The following is a 22,242-nucleotide window of genomic DNA, read 5'->3' on the forward strand; positions in this document are numbered from 1 at the left end:
GCTAGGAGAGTTAGGCAGCACAAGGCAAGGGATAGATGTGCAAGGCAAGGGAAGTACTAGATAGGCAAAGCAATGTGTGTCATTGGAGAAACAGTCAAGGTAAGGCAAGAGCAGGAACAAAGGGGTAGTATAGGGTGGGGGATCCATGAGCAAGGCAATAAAAGACGATGGAGTGTAAGGAAGAGCAAGAGAATGATACATAGGGGTCTGTAAGGCAATGCAAGTGGAGAAGGAGAAGGAGAAGGAGAAGGAGAAGGAGAAGGAGAAGGAGAAGGAGAAGGAGAAGGAGAAGGAGAAGGAGAAGGAGAAGGAGAAGGAGAAGGAGAAGGAGAAGGAGAAGGAGAAGGAGAAGGAGAAGGAGAAGGAGAAGGAGAAGGAGAAGGAGAAGGAGAAGGAGAAGGAGAAGGAGAAGGAGAAGGAGGAGAAAGGCAAGAAAAGGGTGGGGATTACCATGAAAGTAGACAGACAAAGAAAAAATAAAAAGGACAAGGTTAGAAAAGACTAATACCTAGTCTTGCCCTCCCTGCCCATCCCCCACCTTGACTTCCCTATCCCTTTTCTCCTGGCCTTGCACTGCCTTGCCTAGCATTGCTTAGCCAAACCTTGCATTCCCCCAGCAGAGCCTCTGTCCCCTTCCCTTGCTTTTCCTATCACTCCATTGGTTTTCTTGTTCATCCCCCACCTTGACTTCCCTACCCCTTTTTTCTTGGCCCTGCTTTACCTTGCTTGCTCCTTCTTTGACTTGCCTTGGCTTGCCTGCCCCAAACTTACATTGCCTTACCAACATTCACCTGTCCTTCTCTTGCCCCTCCGTTCACTCCTTTGCCTTACATTGCCTTGCACCCACCTTAATATTCCTACTTTTTAAAAACTGTCTTGCCTTGCCTTGTAAGCCTCTCACTTGACTGGCCTTCCCTTTCCTCCCTGAACCTTGTATTACACACCCCAGGCCTTGCCTGACTACCTTTCCTTTCCTTACTACTCATTCTCTGCCTTGACTTGCAAACCCCTTCCTTCCCTTTCCTTGCTTTGCCTTTACTGCCCTGCCATTGAGTTGCCTGGCTGATCCATCAACTGGAATTGCCTGATTCTGCCCTGCCTTGCCTACAACTCCTGGGCTTTCTCTTGCCTACCACTCTATTGTTTTGTCTTGCCATTCCTACCAAAAACTAGGTTTTCCTTGCAATTCCTGTCCATCCCTTGCCTTGTCTATGCACATATTTCCTTTCATACCCACCCTTCTTCTTTTACTCCCTAGCCCTCTCTTTCCAGATCTTATCTCACTTTATGTTCTTCTTTGACTTGACTTGCCTTTCTTATCCCTCTCTTGCCTTGCCTTACCTCCCTTGCCCCCTCCCGTGCCATTTCTTTGCCTTGCCTTTCCATTAATTTCCTTCCTTTGCCTTGCCTACCCCCACCTTCGCTTGCCCATTTCTCAGTTGCCTTACATTGAAAAGCCACCCCTTGACTTGCCTAGTCCTGCCTAGCCCTCCCTTTTCTTACATTGCCTTTCATACACATCCCCTGCCTTGACCTGTTTATTCCATTCTTCCCAGGCTTTGCCATGCCTTGCCCTCCTTCTCTTTGATTTCCCTATTATTTCCTACACCTCCCTTGTCTTGCACTTCCTTATATACCTGTTCTCAGCCTTTACTTGCCTGGCCCTTTCTTGGCCTGGCCTTTCCTTGCCTAGCTCTCACAGTACTTGCCTGATGAAAATGGGATGTATCATATTTAGGCAGAAATTCAATGGTCCCCTGGGTTTATGAGAAGCTGTGTTGTAGTTAGCTAAGAAATCTCTATTTTTGTGATTTAAAGTGTTTTTAGTTTAAGCTAGTGTTTTATTTTACCTCAGTGAATATCCTGAGAAAACTAGGGAGTAACTTGGAGCTTATGCACTCCACAAGTTTTAACAAATGTAACCCACTTGCAAAATTAATCATTAAACAGTTGTTTAAATAAGAAATTAAATTAGTATAATATTGTTAAAGTAGCAAAGCTCTAAGTTATTCTATAACTAGAGATGGACTAGATGTTCTAGTTGCAGTTAGATAAAAATTCAGACTCAACAGGAGAAGACTGAGCAGGCACCATAAGCAGTCAGTCTGAATATGTCGTCTGGAGGGCAGCATAATGAAAATTAATGTGATGAAGAGACTTCTCCTCAGAGTTGCCAGAAAGGGAAGCTAGGTGGTGGTCTTGCTTCATAACAAAGAAGCAAGAAGAAATTAGATACCTATTTTGTGATGTAGCATACTGGGGGGAAGTGAGGTGGGGAGCAATGGGAAGCTTTTGTGTGGCAATGTTTATCAACCTTGGAAAGTTTCTGTTTCATGGGACATTCTTGGCAAATAAATAACCATTTGCCCACAATCGCTGGCCAGAATTGTTACTAGGAATGTTAAACCATTTATTTAATCCCTTTGTTTCACTGACTTACCTCTCACTGGACATGTATTCCTAGGCCCTGCCCTGCCTACAGCTTCTGAGCCTCCTCTTGCCTAACATTCCATTTCCTTGCTTTGCTTTCTCCCCACTGGTCTTGCCTTGCCTTCCCTACCGTGGTGGGTAATTGCCTACCCAACCTTGCCTTTCCTTGCCACACCTGATCATCCCTTGCTGTGCAGAGCTCAGCCTTGCATCGCCTTACAGACACCTCTGTGTACTTCCCTTGCCCTTCCTACCTCCATTCCATGGCCTTGCTCACCCATCTCCCACCTTCACTTCCTGATCCCTTGTTTCCTGGCTTTCTCTTGTCAGTGCTTAGAAAAACAACCACAGCATGGTGTGGTAGACTTGCAGAAGAAGGAAGGGCCTCTTGCTTAGCTCGAAACTTCCCAAAGTGCAGAGCCTCTCGAAGTTGAAAACGCCATTGCTCTCAAATCAACTGCGTCAGGGCAAAAAGATTTCACTGATCTTCCCCATCCAGGTAGGTACAAGCTCTTATTTGGACCTCAAAGGACAGCACGAACTCCCTGGAGCTAATAAATTCTTCCACTCCTGCAGAGTCCGGCTACTAAGTTGAAAACATGCAGCAAAAACGTTTGTTTGCAAAAGTGCCAGCTTGAGCAAGCACAGCAGATACCCAGAGTGTGGTGGTTTATTGAAAACCTTGGATTTAGAAAGACTGATCCAGCAACAGTTTCTCTTCTGGCGCCTTTCCCTGAGGTACAGGTAGATGGATGCTGGGGACTTAATGAAACAGAAAGAGTATGATTTTATCTATAAAGGAGGAAAAAGCTCCACAAGCACAATCTGCTGCATGCAGTACACGCTCTGAAGAAGGTAAAACTGAATGCTGCTGGGCTTCAGTTCTCCTGCATGGACACAGCCCCTTGTGGGCTGTTTTTGAGGTCAGCAACTGGGATCTGTGAGCGTGAAGGATGTGACGTTCCATATGGCTTAGAAGGAAAGTGCATAGCCCCAGTGCACGGCGTGTACTTGAAAGACTGGCAGGAGAAGACACGATCCAGCAAGGCTGATCTATTTTTCTCTGTGCAAAATGGGCATTTTGTGAACCTGAAAGTGCTGACCTTTAAGGCACAGAACACCACTGGGTGTGTGCAGTTTACAGACACCATGTAAAAGCTGTGAGTACTACTTGACTGCAGTCCAAGCACAAGTTAGCAACTGTACCATACAAAGCCAGTGAAAGCTTCCTGGACAAAGGTTCCAGGAGAGAGAAAGGATTTTCCTGTGTGAGCTCTCTTGCTGGAAGATATTTGGTTTGTCTGCAGAATCTGCTCAACTGAATGTGGTGTGATTGCTGGTAAGAAAACTCCAGACCAGCAGTGTGTTTGGTGTGGTTCACAGGCTGCAAAAGGCCAGCTCTGAGGCTTCTGTCTTAGCCCATTCCCAAGGCAGCAGCTCTTGGATGTTTTCGTTCCATACAATTTAGACTCAGCAAGAGTGAAAAAATGTGAGAGCTGAGTGAAAAACGTGTAGCTGAGACAGAAGGTGCGTTGCTGTGGTGTGAGTTGTGTGTCGTTGAGGAGCTGCCACCACAAAGACCGACCTAACAACTGCTCCTATTTGGGCACGTCTATTGGCAATGCTTTTTCATGGGAAGGAAAAATGTAGCCTCAATGTTTCATATAAAGATAAGAAGCTGCTTCGTGAAGGCCAAGGGCAACAGCAACTTTCTGTCCTAGCATATTTGCTGAAGAAGAAAGTGGTCTCCTGAAAGATTTAATTTAGCATGTGGTTTCTACTTCTCAGAGGTAGCCTTCTTTAAATTCTGGAAGCACGAGGCTTTTGGCCAAGGTAAACATCTTCTCTGAGTCTTGGTGTGCAGATGATTTAGTGCCCCTGGCAGGTAATGTCCAGTACCAGTGTTCTACAGGCACCTTTGCGTGGGATCAGTCCCTGAATGTTTTGTATTTTGGAGGAGGGGATGCCATTTCTTTTCAGATGGGATTCTAGTTCCTCTCTTTGGCAAGTTTGGTTGCACGCTTCTGGGTGGTCTTAGTGAATTTAAAGGCTTTTCCCAATAGGCAGTTCTCTGGGTTAGAGCTCTTGAACTGTCCGTGGGAATGCAAATGCCAAGCTCTTGAGCTTTTTGTCCTGGTTGGTCTAGTGCGTAAATGGTCCGTTCCGTTAGGATCGTGGCTCTGTGAGACTGAAGGTTGAGGAGGTACTTACAGCAGAGAAGGCAAGTGCCGGTAGCAGGGTATGTGCTGAGAGTCCGATGGGTGCAGTTGAAGTTGTAAGACAGCAAGAGCTTTCTCAGCTGGCGCTTTTGTGAGCTCTGTTTTTGCCACATGGTTTCAAGTTTGTGGCCGGACTCGGCGAGAGTGAAAAGCTTTCTTAGAGCAAAGGAGTTTGTTATGACCTTTGAGTGTGATGCAAAGAAGAACTTGCACTTGGAAGTCGCAGATCATGGAAACCTTTTTGTCCTGACAGGGGATTTCAGAACAGGATGTTTCCAACTTGGCTCTGCGCTCGGGAGCCGTGCGTTTCCTTCATTTGCGAGTCGCCAGTGCCATCGTGTGGTTGTTTGGATGAGCGCCGACAGTGCTCAGGACAAAGCCAAGCGCATTTCCTGCTCTTCTTGTGGGAGCAGTTCTTAGAAGAGCTCCGCTATGCATCCCGCCTCTTGGAGACTGGCAGAATGGGACCCAGCATGGAACAGGGAAGGAAGAGGAATCGTTTCATTGTTAGCTGTGCAGTTTATAGGCTGCAAAAGAAAAGGCAATTGCAGCACAACCCCTTTCTTTTAGAACTTTCTCTGTGCGATCAGCTGCTCAACACGTAATTCACACCCACTGAACTGCATCAAACTCCCTGGAGATATGCACTTTCCCTCAAGCTCTAGGTACCATCCTACCCTCTCACTCTCGCAGATCCCAAACCCCCTCAAAACGCCCAGCAGCTGCTCTCAAAGAAGAAGTCTCACAACAAAAAGCCAGTGTTGGCCTTCATAGTCACTTTGCAGTCTGGTAATTAGATGAAACACCCTAGTGATTCACACTCTCCTTCTCAACTATATATAGCATCATCACATTCTCTCTAGGTGGTCAGAGTTCATGGCTAAAGAGAAGCATTTGCAGCTGCAGTTCAGACTAAGAGGAGTGCCAGCACAGAAAGCATTTGCTGACCTTCCTTATTTCCTGTGTAAACCTGATTTTTGCAGTGCAGTCATTTTAACACCCCTTCAGTGTTGTCGAGTCCAAGTACCTAGAGCCCATACAGATGGATGTGTCAGGGCAGAAGACATTCCTACAATATCCCCTTCTTTTGAAGCATTTAAATTGTGCACAACGCACTACATACGGTATCTTCTTTCTGAGATAGACGTCCCGTGACTTTGCTCGCTCTCGCAGCTCGGTGGAAAACGCCCAGCAGCCCACGGGAAAAAGCTGTAAAAGTAAAATCCAGTGCTGGGCTGCACCTGCCCCTTGCCGCACGTAAGCCACATCCAACTCACCGGTGCACTCTGTACTACCCTTCCCTGCTCGATCTACCATAGATACCCTGCATCTCGGAGCCTAAAGGAACGCACAATAGTTTCCACAGAGGGCTGGAAGAGGACTCGGTAGCAGCACAAGTAAGTTGTCCATGAGCTTCCTCCATACAACTGCTAACGTGAATTTGGCAGACAGGCGAGTGGCAGCCACACTCCTCTAGGGATCTGAACACTGCACGCACAAGCCTGGTGCTCTGCTGCTTCGTTCTTCGCCTTTTGTGTTCCATTTGACAAGGAGCAAAGCTTCACGTCGCGGCAGAGTTAGCTGTGCAAGACATGACTGGAAGTTTTCTGCTTTCGAGTCAGACTACAAGGTCGATAGACTGTGATGGTACGGAGAGCTGAGTAAGGAAGTGCGTGACACCAGAATGTTCCAACAGAAGCAACACACTGGCCTTTCTGTGCCAGTACCTAGCTCCATGTGAGAAGCAGGTGGACGTTTTGGAGCACTAAGAGAATGCAAGCACATGATGTTACCTAAGGCAGGGAATGAACCCGTGGAGCACTGTGGTGGCTCTGCGTGCAGTGTACAGGCTGCAAGAGGAGTGTGGTTGCTGCTTGATTGCCTGCTGAATTCAAGTTATCAATCATATATAAGCTACTGCTGCCCGAAACCCCAAATAAAACACAAACTAACAGAGTGTCAGTTTATGCGGTGCTTTATTCAGGGCCCGGGGACCTGCAGACTCGCGTCCCAAGTAAGGATCCCACCGGTTCCCTTTTTCAGAGGGTTTTTTATACCCTTTTTACAAATGGTTTGCGTGCAGAAGTACACATTCTTCTATAGATACATTCACCTTGAAGATAGTATTTTGCGTCATAAATCTTACATGGTTGCTTATCTTAGGACTATAGTGTTCTCCCCCTCAATCTCTCTCTTATGCCACTGCCCACCACCAGTACTTTATTTATGATTATACTTTAACCTTATCACTAACGGTTCTGCATGCTCTCAGCACAGCACATTCCTAAGTTAGTTTCCCAGGGCCTACTCTGGGAACTGCAGTCTTCAAGCCTTAGCATTACTACTACTATTATGGTTTATACACTTTATATTCTAATATTCAGGATTTCTAGTCCATACGGTAACAACTCCCCCCTTTTGAGCATTCTTCAGAGTCTTCTGCAAGGATGCTCAATTCTTCTAAGTGTTAGTCTCTAGATATGATGGTGGAGAGTTGTTTCAGGAAGTTGGTTGAATCACTTCTTTTCGAGTCAGGGCCTTCATGATTTGCCGTGTGTGTGTTCCTTCTTTAGCAATTATTCCTAAAAGACATCTATACATAATCACAATTACTACAATGATTATTACAATCATTATTCCATTTTGAATAATTGAGGATAACCAACCAGAGACCTGGATTCCCAAAGAACTGAATAAAGCTCCAACCCAATTATGTTCTGCATCCTTTTGTACTTCATGTATGTTTAATTCAATTCGCTCCAATTGACCTATATACTTTTCTACTTCCTTCATCACATTTGGGATATGTACACAACAGTGATCATCCCTTCCTTGTAAATATCCACAAACTCCGTGTTCCTTTAATAAGAGCAGATCTAATGCCATTCTATTCTGGATTGTCATCCTGGTTGTGGCTTGTAATTGTAGATTAAGATCTCTAAATCCCTTTTTTGTTACTGCTGCCAATCTCTCCATCTACTCTAGTAATTTACATAACATTTCCCGGTTCCTATATGTAGATACAGGTGCAAATAAAGATTCAAGCATCCAACCGAATTTTACACTTTCCCCTGGCTCGTGCCATTCATTCTCTAGATTTACTGCTTCGACTGTCTCAGGGCTTAATCTTCTTTTCGTCCTTTTCTTTTGGTCTTCCTTGGTTAATTTGGACTGTTTCCAAAATGGACATAAGGTTGGTATCCCTAACGTTATTTGAGTAATCGGACCACCTATCGGTAAATGTGTAGTCCATTGGCCATGTCCCATTACCCAGACTGAATTTCCGGGGCTTCGTACTGTGGTTGATTGACAATCTTTCCGAGCTCCTTTTAATTCTCCCGTTATTGTATGGTTGTATCTCTGACATTCACATCCCCATTTTAACAACACCCGGACGGGTACTAATCCAATTTGGGATTCTGGGGTATCACAGGTTATGACTTTACTACAGTTCCAACCTGATGTTTGGGCTAGTCTGTTGTGGTGCACTGTTTCAGCTCCGAGGACCCCTGGATGTTCCTGTTTTCTTGACCACTCGATACACCAGTGTATTGATCTGATATAACTATAGGGTTCCAGTAGGCTAGGACCCCAAATTGCTTTCCATTGTTCCCATTCTTCTTTTCCTTCTTGACACACTATTTAATAATAATAATCTACTACAGGTTTTCTCCTCTTCTGATTTACTTCAAATGTGCACCACCCAACATTTTTGTATTGACCTATTTCAGTGAATACAGAATTTGGTAATTTTAAACATTCCGATCTTTGCCCCGGGGTTGACCATTGTCTTCCATAGGTATAAACCTCTTCTACTATTCTAGTGCAATTTCGTAGCTCTCTGTGGCATTTCCTCGTTCCATTTGCTATTTTTGGGGGCATTTCTCCTAATGGGATGATTCCCCACGGTATAGGGTCACCTGCTGCCTTTGGCAAGGGCAAACACGCTGTTATCGCTGTTACATTTTGCATTTTCCCAAAATCCCTAATTAATCCCACTACCAAATTCTCTTGCCCCAATTCCTGTTGCACATTTTCCATTTCTTTTGCTTGTTGGACTGTTCTAGTTTCTCTCATCCTGCGAAGATTCCCTAATTTGAGAGTGCAATTGATTCTCAATGAAGGACCATCCCACATGTCAACTCTCATACTTGTGGGTGTTACTTGTATTGGATAAGAATGCCCTTTTGTCTTAAAACCCTCCGCCAAAATTTTTACATCTAAGTTCCCATAATCGAAGCTTTCCCTGATCCATACCATGCATGAAAATTGACCAACCTGAGCTTTTTGCAAGTGTGAGATCATTAGGGTAGTATTAGCTTTCTGTTGTTTCATATCCCAAATTGTCACAATCCCTTCTGAAAATACCTTATTTGTAGTGATCAATTTCATCTTTACTTCATCAAATCCAGCTCCCTGGTCATCAGAAAACAAACAGGTTAGATTTACATTTGCCCCTTGTGGTACAATCACTGTTGGTTTAGGAACAGTAACTTTAACAAAGGCATCTCCGATACGAGCAATGATTAACATTAACATCGCAATCAAGGCCTTGCCCTGAACACCAGTTTTGTGTCGGTTAAAGGTTGGACTTCCCATCGTGACGGGACTTTCTTGATTCGGGTGTAGTGTATCCAATTGTCGATCCCTTGGACCTTTACGGCTGTGCATGTAGTCATAATCACTTGTCGGGGACCGTCCCATGTTTCTTTTAGCGGTTCCACATTCCAGTTCTTTATGTAGACTTGGTCTCCAGGCTGTATATCGTGGACGGGATTCTCCAGAGGCAAAGGTCGATTCCACTGCAACGCCCCCCGTAGTGCTGTAAGAGTCTTATTAAGAGACAAAATGTAATTTAACAGTACCTGATCTCCCACCACATTCGGGTCCCCTTTGTAAGTTGCAGCATGATAGGGTTTGCCGTATAAAATTTCATACGGACTTACTCCTACCTTGTCTCTAGGTTTGATCCTGACCCTTAACAGAGCTAAAGGTAATGCTTGAGGCCATTGTATCTTTGCTTCTTGGCAGATTTTCTTAATTTGGCCTTTTAGTGTCTGATTCATCTTTTCTACTTGTCCACTAGACTGAGGTCTCCAAGGTGTATGGAGATTCCATGTTATCCCAAGTACCTTAGCCACTTCTTGCACTATTCCTGCCACAAAATGAGGTCCCCTATCTGAGGACATCCCTAGTGGGATTCCAAACCTAGGGATGATCTCTCGAAGTAAAGTTTTAATCACTTCTTTTGCTTGGTTTGTTCTACATGGGAATGCCTCTGGCCAGCCTGAGAAGGTACATACATAGACTAAAACATACTTATACCCCTGTGCTTTTGGTAATTCTGAAAAATCTATCAGCCAATAATCTCCTGGCTGTGGGCCTATTTGCAATTTTCCCATTTGCACTTGCCTACGTGTCACTGGGTTGTTCTTAATACAAACTGGACACATTGCATTGATCCTTTTGGCCATTGTTAACATCTGATTGGAGATTATTTCTCGTTTTAGAAATTGCACTAAAGCTTCTGCTCCCCAATGGCATTTGTTATGTTCAATTTCTAATATAATTTTCATTATTTTTGTTGGCAATATCACTTGTCCTACGGCAGTTACATACCATCCGGCCGCATTCTTCTTAGCTTGTACTAGCCGTGCTAATTTTTCGTCTTCTGGTAGGTATACTGGTACTTCGTCCATAAAAGCTTCTGCAGGGCTGGTACGTGCTGGTAGCAACGCCATTTGGGTCCATACCTCGCGAGCAGCCTGTCTGGCTGCTCTGTCAGCCAGACGATTTCCCTGGAATGCTCTTTCTTCTCCCTGCTGGTGTCCTTTTACACGCATTACTGCCACCGCCTGGGGCTTATGTACTGCTTCCAGTAGTTGCACAATTTGTTCTTGGTGTTTAATTGACGAACGCTGTGAATTTAATAGTCCTCTCTCCTTCCATAATGCCCCATGTACATATATTACCCCAAATGCATATTTAGAATCAGTCCAAAGATTTACTCTTTTCCCTTGACTCAATTCCAAGGCTCGGATGAGGGCTTGGATTTCAGCTTTTTGTGCTGATGTTCCGGGAGCCAAGGCTCTGGCTTCTATAACTTGTCTTAGAGTTACCACTGCATACCCGGCGTACCTGGTTCCATTTTCCACGAAACTAGATCCATCGGTATACAGCTCCCATTCAGATTCGTCTAAGGGCTCACCCTTTAGATCCTTGCGGGTAGCGTATACTTGTTCGATGGTCTCTACACAGTCGTGTACCAGGTTGCCTTCTTCTTGGATGGCTCTAAGAAATTCGGCTGGATTGAGATGGTTAGTTACCTTCATTTCAACATTATCATGTTCCCTAAGGATTGCCTGGTATTGCAGCATACGGTTGGAGGAGAGCCAATGCCCCACTTTTTGTTCCAAAACTGCTATTACCATATGTGGGACAAACACTTCCATTTTCTGCCCCATAGTTAGTTTTCTAGCTTCTTGTATCAGAAGCACTGTTGCAGCAACAGCTCTAAGGCAGCCAGGCCATCCAGCGCTTACTGGATCCAGTTGTTTCGAGAGGTATCCCACCGAGCGCTTCCATGTTCCCAATTTTTGTGTCAACACCCCAATCCCCAGTCTTTGCCTCTCATTTACATATAGTTGAAAGGGTTTTGTGAGATCTGGCAACTCTAATGCAGGTGCCTCTTTTAGAGCTTGCTTCAAGTTCTGAAATGCCTTTTCTTGTATTTTATTCCATTTAAATTCAGGATTTTTGACTGCCTCATACAGAGGTTTTGCTTTTAGTCCAAATTCTGGAATCCACAACCGACAACACCCTGCCATTCCTAAAAAGGACCTTAACTCTTGTGGATTTCGAGGTGTCGGTATAGCACATATTGCCTGAATCCGGTTCACCCCCAATTTTCCGAACTCCTTGTGAGATCTCGCATCCCGAATAAATGACTTGTGTTCTTACCAGCTGGGCCTTTTCTTTTGACACTCGGTATCCAGCTTGTCCGAGCATGTTGAGGAGTTCAATGCTGAGTTGTCGACAGATGTCTTCTTCTGTTGAGGCTAGAAAAATATCATCTACGTACTGTAGAAGAATAAATGAGAAAGGTGACTCCTTTACCTGGGTTAGTCTCCATTCTTCCAGTTCCCGGGCTAGTTGGTTTCCGAAGATGGTTGGAGAATTCTTGAATCCTTGTGGTAAACGTGTCCAGGTGAGCTGTCTTTTCCGTCCTGTAGCAGGGTTTTCCCATTCGAAAGCAAAAATTTTCCTACTTTCAAATGCCAAAGGGATACAGAAGAATGCATCTTTCAAGTCAATTACTGTGAACCATTTAAATTTCTCCGAGACAGCTGTTAGCAATGTATGTGGATTTGCTACTACTGGATGAATATCCTTTGTTATATTATTGATTGCCCTCTGATCTTGAACTAACCTGTACTTACCATTGGACTTCTTTACCGGAAATATGGGGGTATTGAATTCTGATTGACATTCCTGTAATACCCCTAAACTAACAAACTGATCTATTAAGGGTGCTACTCCTTTCTGAGCCTCTAGTTTCAGAGGATACTGCCTTATCCGTACGGGTTGTGCTCCTTCCTTCAATTCCACAACTACCGGTTGTGCTGCTTTTGATTTTCCAGGAATCCCTGTTTCCCATACCCATGGTACCACAGCCTGTTCTATTTCTGTGGGGATTTCTGTTGCCTCTACTTCTTTCACTGTAAACAATTTGGCTATATTATCTTCTGGAATTTCTAATTTTACTCTTCCTTTTTAAAAAATTATTTTTGCCTCTAACATTGATAACAAATCCCTCCCCATTAATGATTCCGGGCTATTTGGCATGTATAAAAATTGATGATCAAATTCTTTCCCCCCAAACTTTATATCCAACGGACGTAAAAATGCCCTTTCTTCAATCTGTCCTGTAACTCCTACCACCCGAATGGTAGAATCACTTAGAGGTCCTAATTTGGTGTTAATTGCAGAATACGTAGCCCCCGTATCTACTCTAAATTCCAATGGTTCCCCGTCTACTTCTAAAACTACCTTCAGATCCCGATCTAGTCAGCTTTGATTCTGGTAGCTTCCCATCATAAAGGCTTGGGCGACACCTTGTGGCCCTCCCTGAACTGCACTTGAATTATTTATCAACCCCTCCCTGCTATTCAGCCCGAATCCCACACCTTGATTAAGTGGACATTCGTTTTTCCAGTGTCCTCTGTTCTTGCACAAGGCACACTGATCCAATCCCAATCTCATTTTTCCTTGTCCCATTTGTAATTGGTTTGGGAATCCCCTTCCACCCATCGAAATTCCTCCCCTAGCCATTCCTCGTCCCCGTCCGTGCCCTCGGCCACCTCCCCGCATACCATTCCCCGTTATCTGCTGTAGTACTGCCAACATACTAGCTTGTTGCTTCTTAGCAGTCTCTTTTTCCCTATTATTATACACCTTCCACACAACTTCTAAAAGTTTATCTAAATTCCGTGTATCTTCCCCTTCTAATTTCTGCAATTTTTTTCCGAATATCCTCTTGGGATTGTCCCATAAAAATTAAAGCTAGCTGCAATTTCCCTGATTCCCCTTCAATTTCTAAACTGGTATATTTTCGAGCAGTTTCCTTAAGCCTTTCTAAGAAAGCTGACGGGAACTCATTTTTCTCCTGCCTTACTGAATACAACTTGGACCAGTTTAACGTCTTAGGTATCCCGCTCTGTATTCCTTCTATCAACAATTTTTGATAAGCCTTAAGTCTATGGTAACCCCCTGTTGCATTGACATTCCACTCTGGATCCTCCCGCGGCACTAAATCATTTAATGTACCGTCCGCTATTTGCAACCTAATCATTTCTTGTGCCTTTTCCCTCATAGCTTTAAACACCATCTCTTTCTCAGTAGAGTCCATTATTGTATCCAGTAAGACCTGTAAATCATTCCAGTCTGGATTCTGTGTTTTAATCACCATTTTCACTACCCTTGCCGCCCGTTCAGGATCCTCCCGATAAGCCCCCGCAGACTGCTTCCAAATTAACAAATCATTAGGAGAAAAAGGAACTTTCACTATTACTCGTTCCCCGTGGGGTCCAACCGCTTCCCGCAACGGAGCCATCAATTGTGCACCCCTTTTCCCCTTCTTCTCCCGCCCGCTATGGGTCCTTTCACATAGAGGAGTACGCGGCTTATCAACGACTTTTCCTTTCTCTAAATCCCCTCCCTGTTCTTCCCCATTCACCTCTTCGTCCGACTCACTCGGTTCACTCTCCTCCAGGGGAGGGGCACTAGGTGCTACCAACAGAGAAACATCCTCCTCAGGGTCTAAAAACTTAGTAGAATACTCCTTCCCTTTTTGCCACCCTTTGCAGCCCTCACAACCATCTGTTGCTGTTTTTAAGACCATAATGCCACACTCCTCCTGCCATTCTGGCTTATTTTTCAAATAATAAAACAAATCAAGATACGGAATTTCTTCCCATTTCTCATTATTTTGTAAGAAGTGCATAAGAGGAGTTATAATATCAGGATTTAGAGTACCATTTTGGGGCCATTGCATACCCTCAGGTTCGTATTGAGGCCACACATGATTACAAAAATCAATCAATTTCTTTTTACTCAGTTCTTGACCAAAATTCCCCACCTTCCAGTGTTGTAACAAACAGCCCAAGGGTGAATCATTCGGAATTTCCATCCCCGAACTAGCCAGAGCTTTAAAGGTTTTAAAAGGCATCATAACACTCACACCCACGCACTTTACTATTATTTCCACACTCACACACCCTTTACACAATTCTTGCTTTTCTCGTCGCCGCGAGTGGCAAGTGCTGGATCTGCGCAATCACTGTTGCGTCTGACGACCAGCGCCTAGGCTTCCTTTTCCACAACCTTTAAGACGTCCTTTGCCCCCGGTGCGGGATCACCGTCCCGTCTTAATCGGTGGGCTTTCCCTTTCAATAAAGAATAAAGCACCTTGCGGGCTTACCTCACAGTCGTCCGTCAGGCGCGGGTCGGGCACGGGTTGATGTTTCCCCAGAAATCACCTGGTGCCGGCGTGGAGTAGATCAGCTCGTGAACCGCCCCTGCCGCCCCCGGAGTTCTGCCGTGGTCGCCAAAACTGCTGCCCGAAACCCCAAATAAAACACAAACTAACAGAGTGTCAGTTTATGCGGTGCTTTATTCAGGGCCCGGGGACCTGCGGACTCGCGTCCAAAGTCAGGATCCCACTGGTTCCCTTTTTAGAGGGTTTTTTATACCCTTTTTACAAATGGTTTATGTGCAGAAGTACACATTCTTCTATAGATACATTCACCTTGAAGATAGTATTTTGCGTCATAAATCTTACATGGTTGCTTATCTTAGGACTATAGTGTTCTCCCCCTCAATCTCTCTCTTATGCCACTGCCCACCACCAGTACTTTATTTATGATTATACTTTAACCTTATCACTAACGGTTCTGCATGCTCTCAGCACAGCACATTCCTAAGTTAGTTTCCCAGGGCCTACTCTGGGAACTGCAGTCTTCAAGCCTTAGCATTACTACTACTATTATGGTTTATACACTTTATATTCTAATATTCAGGATTTCTAGTCCATACGGTAACACTACCAACGGTTACCCGTGCTGGCGTGTATTCCTATCCAAGTCCTCTGTGGAATCGATTCCTTTTAGACCTCGACATTTGGAAAATACTATGGCATAAGATGCTGAAGACATAAGTACATGGTGCAGAGTAGTTTGTTTTGGCTCACATGTGGTAAGGGTAAGGCAGCACTAGCTTTCCAGTCTAGAGCCTTCTTTATGGAAGCAGCTGCCGGACATTTGAAAGGGACATGGGAGAGTGAAAAATGTGACGGCACGTATATGTGAGAAGGAAGGTACAGAGCCACAGTGCATGGTGCACAGTTTAAAGGCTGCCAAGAAAACAGGAGGAATTGAGGAAAGCCTTCTGTTTTGACTCCTTGTGAGGTATAGCTGCTTGGGCTGTGCAACACTGGAGGTGTAGGTCAGTGTCTAGGCTATCTGACAGAGTTCAAGCAGGTGTGAGTTACATGTTGTTGCATCCAGAGCATTCTCAGCTGGAACAAGCTTTCTGCTGGACTCTTGCAGTTCTGTCCCTGGTTTCAAAATGTGGCTGTACAAATAGCCGAGAAGGAATAGACATAGACTAATCCTGAGGTGTGCAGTTGAAAAGCTGCAAGGAGAAGGGGTTATCCAGCAGCTCTTTCCTTCCTGGCCTCATCCCGAATCACTCCCTATAAATAAAAATTTTCTTGCTTTGAAGAAAGGTTACTTGTTTCACAAATATCTGTTACAAATATCTAGGAAGTTCTGTGTGTTCAGAGAGGGTGTCCAGGTTTCCTCCTGTCAACTTTCCCTGGTAGCAGCCAAGAGATTGCCTACTCCCAGTTCCAGTCACAAAAGAAATTAATGTCTTGAAGAAGAGAGTTAAGAGGAAAAATGTCTTGAGATTACTGAGGGATTAACATTCTTTTCTTGCCCTCCATAGGTAAATGGATATGCTATACACAGAATATGCTATAATATACACAAAGTACACCATAATGCATTTAAAGGATTCTAGAAAAGAAAAAGGTCTTTTGACTTTTGACTCATTTTGCATAGCTCAGATCATTTGTTCCTGCCTTGAATTCTTGAAATTAATTAGACAATACCTCCTTCTCTCTTAATTTCAAACAATTCCTTTATCTTCCTTTTGTTTTGTTTTTTTCTTGTTTGTTTTTTGTTTTGTATTCCTACAATCACATACGTGGATTGATTAGTCATCCTTAAACAATTCCTAATCCCACATAAAAAGGATGACTTAGACTGAGGCTATGCAGTACTTAGAGAACTGCTGACTAGAAAACCAATGCCAGTATTCTGCTGGAAAACTTCTGGCAGGGGAAAGACATCCAGAGCATGTTGCTTCCTTCCTGCTATTATCTTACCTTATCTGCCTACAGAGATCTGGATTTTGCTGCAGGGAATTATCACACTGTGTTCTTCATTTACATCAGAGAAGTATATAGCATATCCAGGGTATTCCACACAGCTGCCCATTGCAAGCAGGAGACAAGGAGCTGCTGCAGAACACCTGCTTCTGGGTAACTAGAGTACTCAGCCAGCAAATGGCCAATTTTAAGTGCCCGAGGGAAGGTAGGCAATCCAACACCACCACTCTGATGTACACACAGCATATTGCGTCCAGCCTGTTGTATTCAGTTTGATTCAATGGTTCAGAAGTAGCAGCACTGAGAAAAAAAAACAAAAACAACCTCTTGAGATTTATTGCTCAAACACCAACCAACAGACATGGATTAGCCCAAGTGCTGCTCAAAAGGATGCTGAGAGAGGTCCACAGGCAGAAAGGTTTATTATAGTAAAGTCTGTAGCTAATGGCATACATTGATTCCAACAGTGAAAGTTATGCTTTTGGGAGGAAAGAAAAACCTGAAATAAAAGGAGGGTTGGAAATAAAGAGGCCCCCAGGTTATTGTTCTCTTTCAGGCTTCTCTCCTATGTAGCAGGTGTCCCCCTTAAAGCTTTGCCCCATCGAGTTCCCTATCAGACATTCCTTCACACAATGTCATTTGTGCTCCATGCTGATTCATTGTTCAACTTTGGGCATCATCAGATCTCCTCATTTAAATGGCAACCCATTCCAAAGAGAGCCCATCTTACACCAATATTGGGCTTTGCCAGGTGCAAGGCCATGAAAGCAAGGCAAAAACATTGCCAATGGTTTGGGAGAAGGTTACAGAGCTGTGAGCAAGAAACTGGATTTTGATTTGCATATGGAAAGCTGGCAATGCAACACTAGCTCTATTTGAAACAACTTCTTTAAGGGATAGTTCTGGAGCAGGCAGCACACAGATTGGGTCAAGATGTGCTATAGACTATTTTAAATGTGAACAAAGAACCTGATCCTTAAAGTCACATTTGCAAAATAAGCTGAGATCGGTAGATGTCTCTGTATCACCCTTTGTTTTCATCGAAATGTTCCTGCATAGCAAGAATGTGAAGGAAGGGTGAAAGCACTGGAAGTCTATGTCACAAGCTCAGTGTTGCAGCCTGACAATGTCCCATTCTGGACACTGAGTAAGCCTTTGTGCTAAAACATGGCTTTAACCGACCTCTACTTCCAGTTCAGCTTGTCATGCAGCAGATAACTTGTCATATCACTGAGAAAAGAGCTTAAAATTGTAGTGATTGTAGTGATTCTTTCATGCTCTTTGACTAATTAATTGCTGCAATGCTTCTGGGCCATATTCAGAATAACCTAATGTAATGTCAAGAAAAGCAATCACTTAACTAAGATGCATATTTCCTCAAATAAAGCTTGTCTGGTGCAAATGCTTGCAACTATTAATATGACACAATATTCTTCCTTTTACTTATTTCCTCTGTGTTAATGAAACCCATCTAATAATCTGGACCTAGGTATGATTTCAAGATTGAAATGCCAGTTGCATTTTGCCATACGCGGCAAAACAGCATATAGCTAAAAATATTGAGGATGGATGAAGGCAAGTACTTTAAACCTAACACTCAATTTGGTTTTAAGCACAGAAATAAGCTACCAGTAAGTACCAGTACTGTTACATGTAAGCCAAACCATGCTGGCTTCTGAGAAGAGACCCTCCTCTTCCTCTCCTCTGTGAAGTGTTTCAGATATTTAGTAAAAATATTATTTTTTTGAGTAAAATGCACAATTGTGCATTATCAGGGACAACCATTCTTTCAGAAATGCAGCATACATACTCACAGAATGCTAATGTGTTTCCAAAACCCTTTTAAATTAGTTTTTTGACACACCATAAGCTTTGTAATGAAAAAGCAAGCATGGTTTCACAGTCATCAGTTCTGTATGACAGTGTCTATCTATATATACAATTAATAGAAGGTGCACTAGTTCATGTTACCAAAGTTTACAGCACAATACCCAGGATGTAGTATCTAAAAAAGAAAGCTTTGAGTAAAACTTATGTGATCTTAAAGGAATACTATTCAAATAAAAAGGGTTAAGCCTTTATTGCAACATTCACAATGTCTGCTCTATCAGAGGTTATGTTAGGGATTTTATCGAGGTTATTTGCCTGTATAAAGGCCCAAAGATTGGATTCCTAAGCATCTATGATATGCTACAATCAACTGCCACAATAATGATTTAATTTCACAGCAAATTAGCATTACATAGCCAAGTATAATTATGTAGCCAGCTGGGGTTTTGTAAATTCTTTACCCTTGTAGGAACAGTCTTATTTGTTTCTTGATAGACATGTTGTTCTGACACTAAACTGCTAGGGAAATAACCAACTGTCCCCATATGCTCTTCATACTGCTTTCTAAAAACCTTCAAGCAAGGAGGTGTATAATTAGTTACCTTAAAACAATCCTCATCTGCTTTGAGCTGGTTTATCACTAAGTCAAAAGGAGTTACCAGTAGTGTTCTTAATCTGGTTTTACATTTCCTAGGTTCCAATCAGCTGGCACATGAAACAAACCCTTGACAGAAGTTCTGATCTAAGCATATATTTTTTGAGTAAATGAATACTGCTTATAGTTTATCTGGATCTTTTTTGTAGCTAATCTTTATATTTGCTTCCCTTAAATTTTAGACTTTATAGGACCATGTGATAAAAGCTTTCTCTGCCACCATTTTCATAAACAGCTACAGAAATAAACTGTTGAGCCATTCTGAAAAGGTTCAGTTCATAATTACCATATAGCTATTGAAAATATTTCATTTTAAAAAACGAAAATATATTAAAGCCCTTCAAGTCTCCTTAACCAGTTTAAACTTTCACTTTTAAACCTAAGTTGCTGCTTAGTTTCACAATAGTTCAGCATTTGCATCCATTTCTTGACAGCAATGTGTGTCAAACTACTTCTAGTTTGTTCATATACATGAGAATCGACTCTTCTACTTGCAGCCCAGAATTCTCCAGAGTCTTTTTCATTCCTTAGTTTTTAAATTAGTTTTTAAATCAAGTGCCCCTTCTTAATATTAATGAATCTGCAGTCTGAAGCATTATAATCCTTTTCTGCTCTGGCATGGAAATTGGTTTCTGGGGAAAAAAAAAAGGCAGCAAAACAATGAGGTAGATTAATTCAAATCCATACATACCTTTACAGAAATATAGATACACATGACATTGTAGTAAAGCTCTTCCTACATATAAAATAGGTTATCTTGAAACAGTTAAAGTCTTCAAGAATTTGTTCTGTGCATTTTTCTGTTCTCCAGTAACCAAAATAACAGCTTTAGAAGCAATTTCTGCACTGAAAGTTAGAATTTTTCTCTGTACTTTTCACTTCAGTGAAAAATGTCCCTTTGCAAAACGCATTTTTTGGTGAAACTGCATGTGACATCCTACATATACAGTTGACAAGACATATATATGACAGCTCTAAACTAGCAAAGTGGTTTTCCCTTCACCCCCACCATTATTTTTAAAATGTCCATATTTTGTCCTCAAATTTAAATCAAATTTACTTACAGTCGTCATCAGTACACAGCTTCTTGTTGGTAAGCTTCTCCATAAAAATTCCAATTGCAAGAGAACACACTAATCTGAGACACAAAAGTAAAATCATCAAATAAACACTTTGTGTAATTTTTCTTTGCTTCAGCACTTTCTGAGTGTGTGCCAGGTCCAGCAATCCCCAGCAATCTCCCCAGAGGCAGACACCTGGACAAACACACCAGGCTAATAGGAAGGGACTGTGGCAACAGTCCATCCCACCAAAGGAGCCATAGGCAGAGGGAAAACCTCAGGGCTGACTCATAAAGCTGAATCCCTTCCCAATGCCATTCTGTATTAACATTTTAATCAGCATTTAAACATGCTAAGCCCTCTTAAGAGTTGTCCATAGCCTTAACTGTACTTCAAACAAAGTCTGAAAATGAAAATTAAGTCAGACCCTGTTAAGAAGCAAATAAAATTACATCTTTCTTAATCCTCCTGTCCTTAATTTTCATAAATGCTCACTGACAAGCACAATCTTCCCTGGACCAAAAACCCTCAGTGGCCAAGACTCTCCTGTTCCTGTCTACAGAAAGGACCTACTGCGACAATAGCAGATGGATGCAATGTAAACAAATAATTAGGGAGCTGCAAGGCAGTAAAAAGGCTTGTCAGGTCAGCAATTAAAATTTGAAATCTAAGAATTCAAGCACTGCATACTTGTACAGGCAAGATCCCTTCCACAGGGAGATGCAGTCAGAGCAAAACACAGGGGTCATGCCAGGACAGCAGCCACTTCACTTTTCTTTACCTAGCTGAAATCTCTTGAGGGTTTACAGGTCCAAGACACTAAACAGTGCCACAGGCTGACTTAAAAGGTCCTCTTTACAACCTCTTTACAACAGAACAGCTACAAGCAGGCTGGTCTGGAATAGCACTCAAAAATAACCAAGAGCAAGTTTGGAAATTCTCAAATTGCACTCCAGTTTTTCCTGATTCATGAGGAGGCCTGAAAAGCTGCTGGCTGTACCAGCTTTCAGTTCCCAGACAGAACAGCAGAATTTGCCAGTTGTCATCAAAAATCCCACACTGTTTTAAAAGAAAGTGCATCATGCAACTTCTAGCATCACCTTCCCATCACAGCTGATTTCACCACATTCTCCTCTAGCCTTCCAGCCCATTACTCTTTCCTTCAGCCTCTCGTAGGCTGAGTCCAATTTCCTTCATAGACAGCTCTTTAAGTAAATAAAGGTGAAAAGTAATGGTAGTCATGTGCACACAAACTAGTGGGATGAAGTGACAGTGTAAGTACTACCTATAAATTTATGACTGCAGGAGGAAAAATCCAAGGTTATGATTGAATAAATGTTTTTGCTCTCACAGGCACACTGAAATAATTTTCATTTGCAAGTACTGAGTACTTATGAAGCGCATATACATGAAATAACCAAAAAGAATGAAAAAAAATATAAATGGAGATAGGACGGTAATTGAGATGAGTGTGAAAGAGGCATAATTTTGCAACGTACTCTGGGAGCAGGTGAAACTCCCAATTTTCCAGGTCTTGTGCAAAAAATGGTGGCTTATGTTGCAGCTATAAAACACTGCAACTGTTTAAAGATTTTTTTCCCAACACTTACAACTCACAATACTACATCTGATTATTTTACTGCATCCAGTGTATTTCATGTCACACAAAACTATAAGGTTTTTAACAAATGAGAAAAAATAAAGTATATAAAACCTGAGAAACCCAGAAGCATTAGGACATGTATTTTGGAAAAGCCTGGCTAAAAACCGAAAACTTCAATGTTTCCTCTCGGGACTTGCTTCTACTGCCAGGCACCAACACAAAACCAAGTCAAATCACATTACTGCCAAACTGTAATCAATTTCTAACTACACCTGGGGAAAAAAACACTAATAATAAGCTGTATTTCCTAAGTGAAAAACAGCTGTCCCCTTGACAATGAGGTTGAATGCCGTATTTATTCTGAATATGCTGGCATTCAGCATTCCTGATCCTACCTTTTGCTCTGGAAAGACAGCTATTTTTAGCGCTCTCTTCTGAGAAATAAGGATCACCTTAAAAGGTCTTCAACTGAATAACCCTGCAAGGTTAATCAA

The 22,242-nt window shown here is 42.7% G+C and overlaps 1 protein-coding gene across 1 annotated transcript; it reads right to left on the bottom strand.

Moving 5' to 3' along the window:
* Positions 1 to 6,606: 6,606 nt before the first annotated feature.
* Positions 6,607 to 21,783, bottom strand: LOC106864325 (uncharacterized). Its single transcript, XM_088158476.1, has 2 exons — positions 20,149 to 21,783; positions 6,607 to 9,481 (listed from the first exon to the last, which is right to left on the bottom strand). Exons 1-2 carry the CDS (start codon positions 20,387 to 20,389, stop codon positions 8,292 to 8,294), a joined length of 1,431 nt encoding a protein of 476 aa, XP_088014602.1. The 5' UTR covers positions 20,390 to 21,783; the 3' UTR covers positions 6,607 to 8,291.
* Positions 21,784 to 22,242: the final 459 nt, after the last annotated feature.

The sequence above is a fragment of the Sturnus vulgaris genome, unplaced genomic scaffold (genome assembly GCF_052056855.1).
Source record: "Sturnus vulgaris isolate bStuVul1 unplaced genomic scaffold, bStuVul1.hap1 Scaffold_294, whole genome shotgun sequence".
Lineage (NCBI taxonomy): Eukaryota > Metazoa > Chordata > Aves > Passeriformes > Sturnidae > Sturnus > Sturnus vulgaris.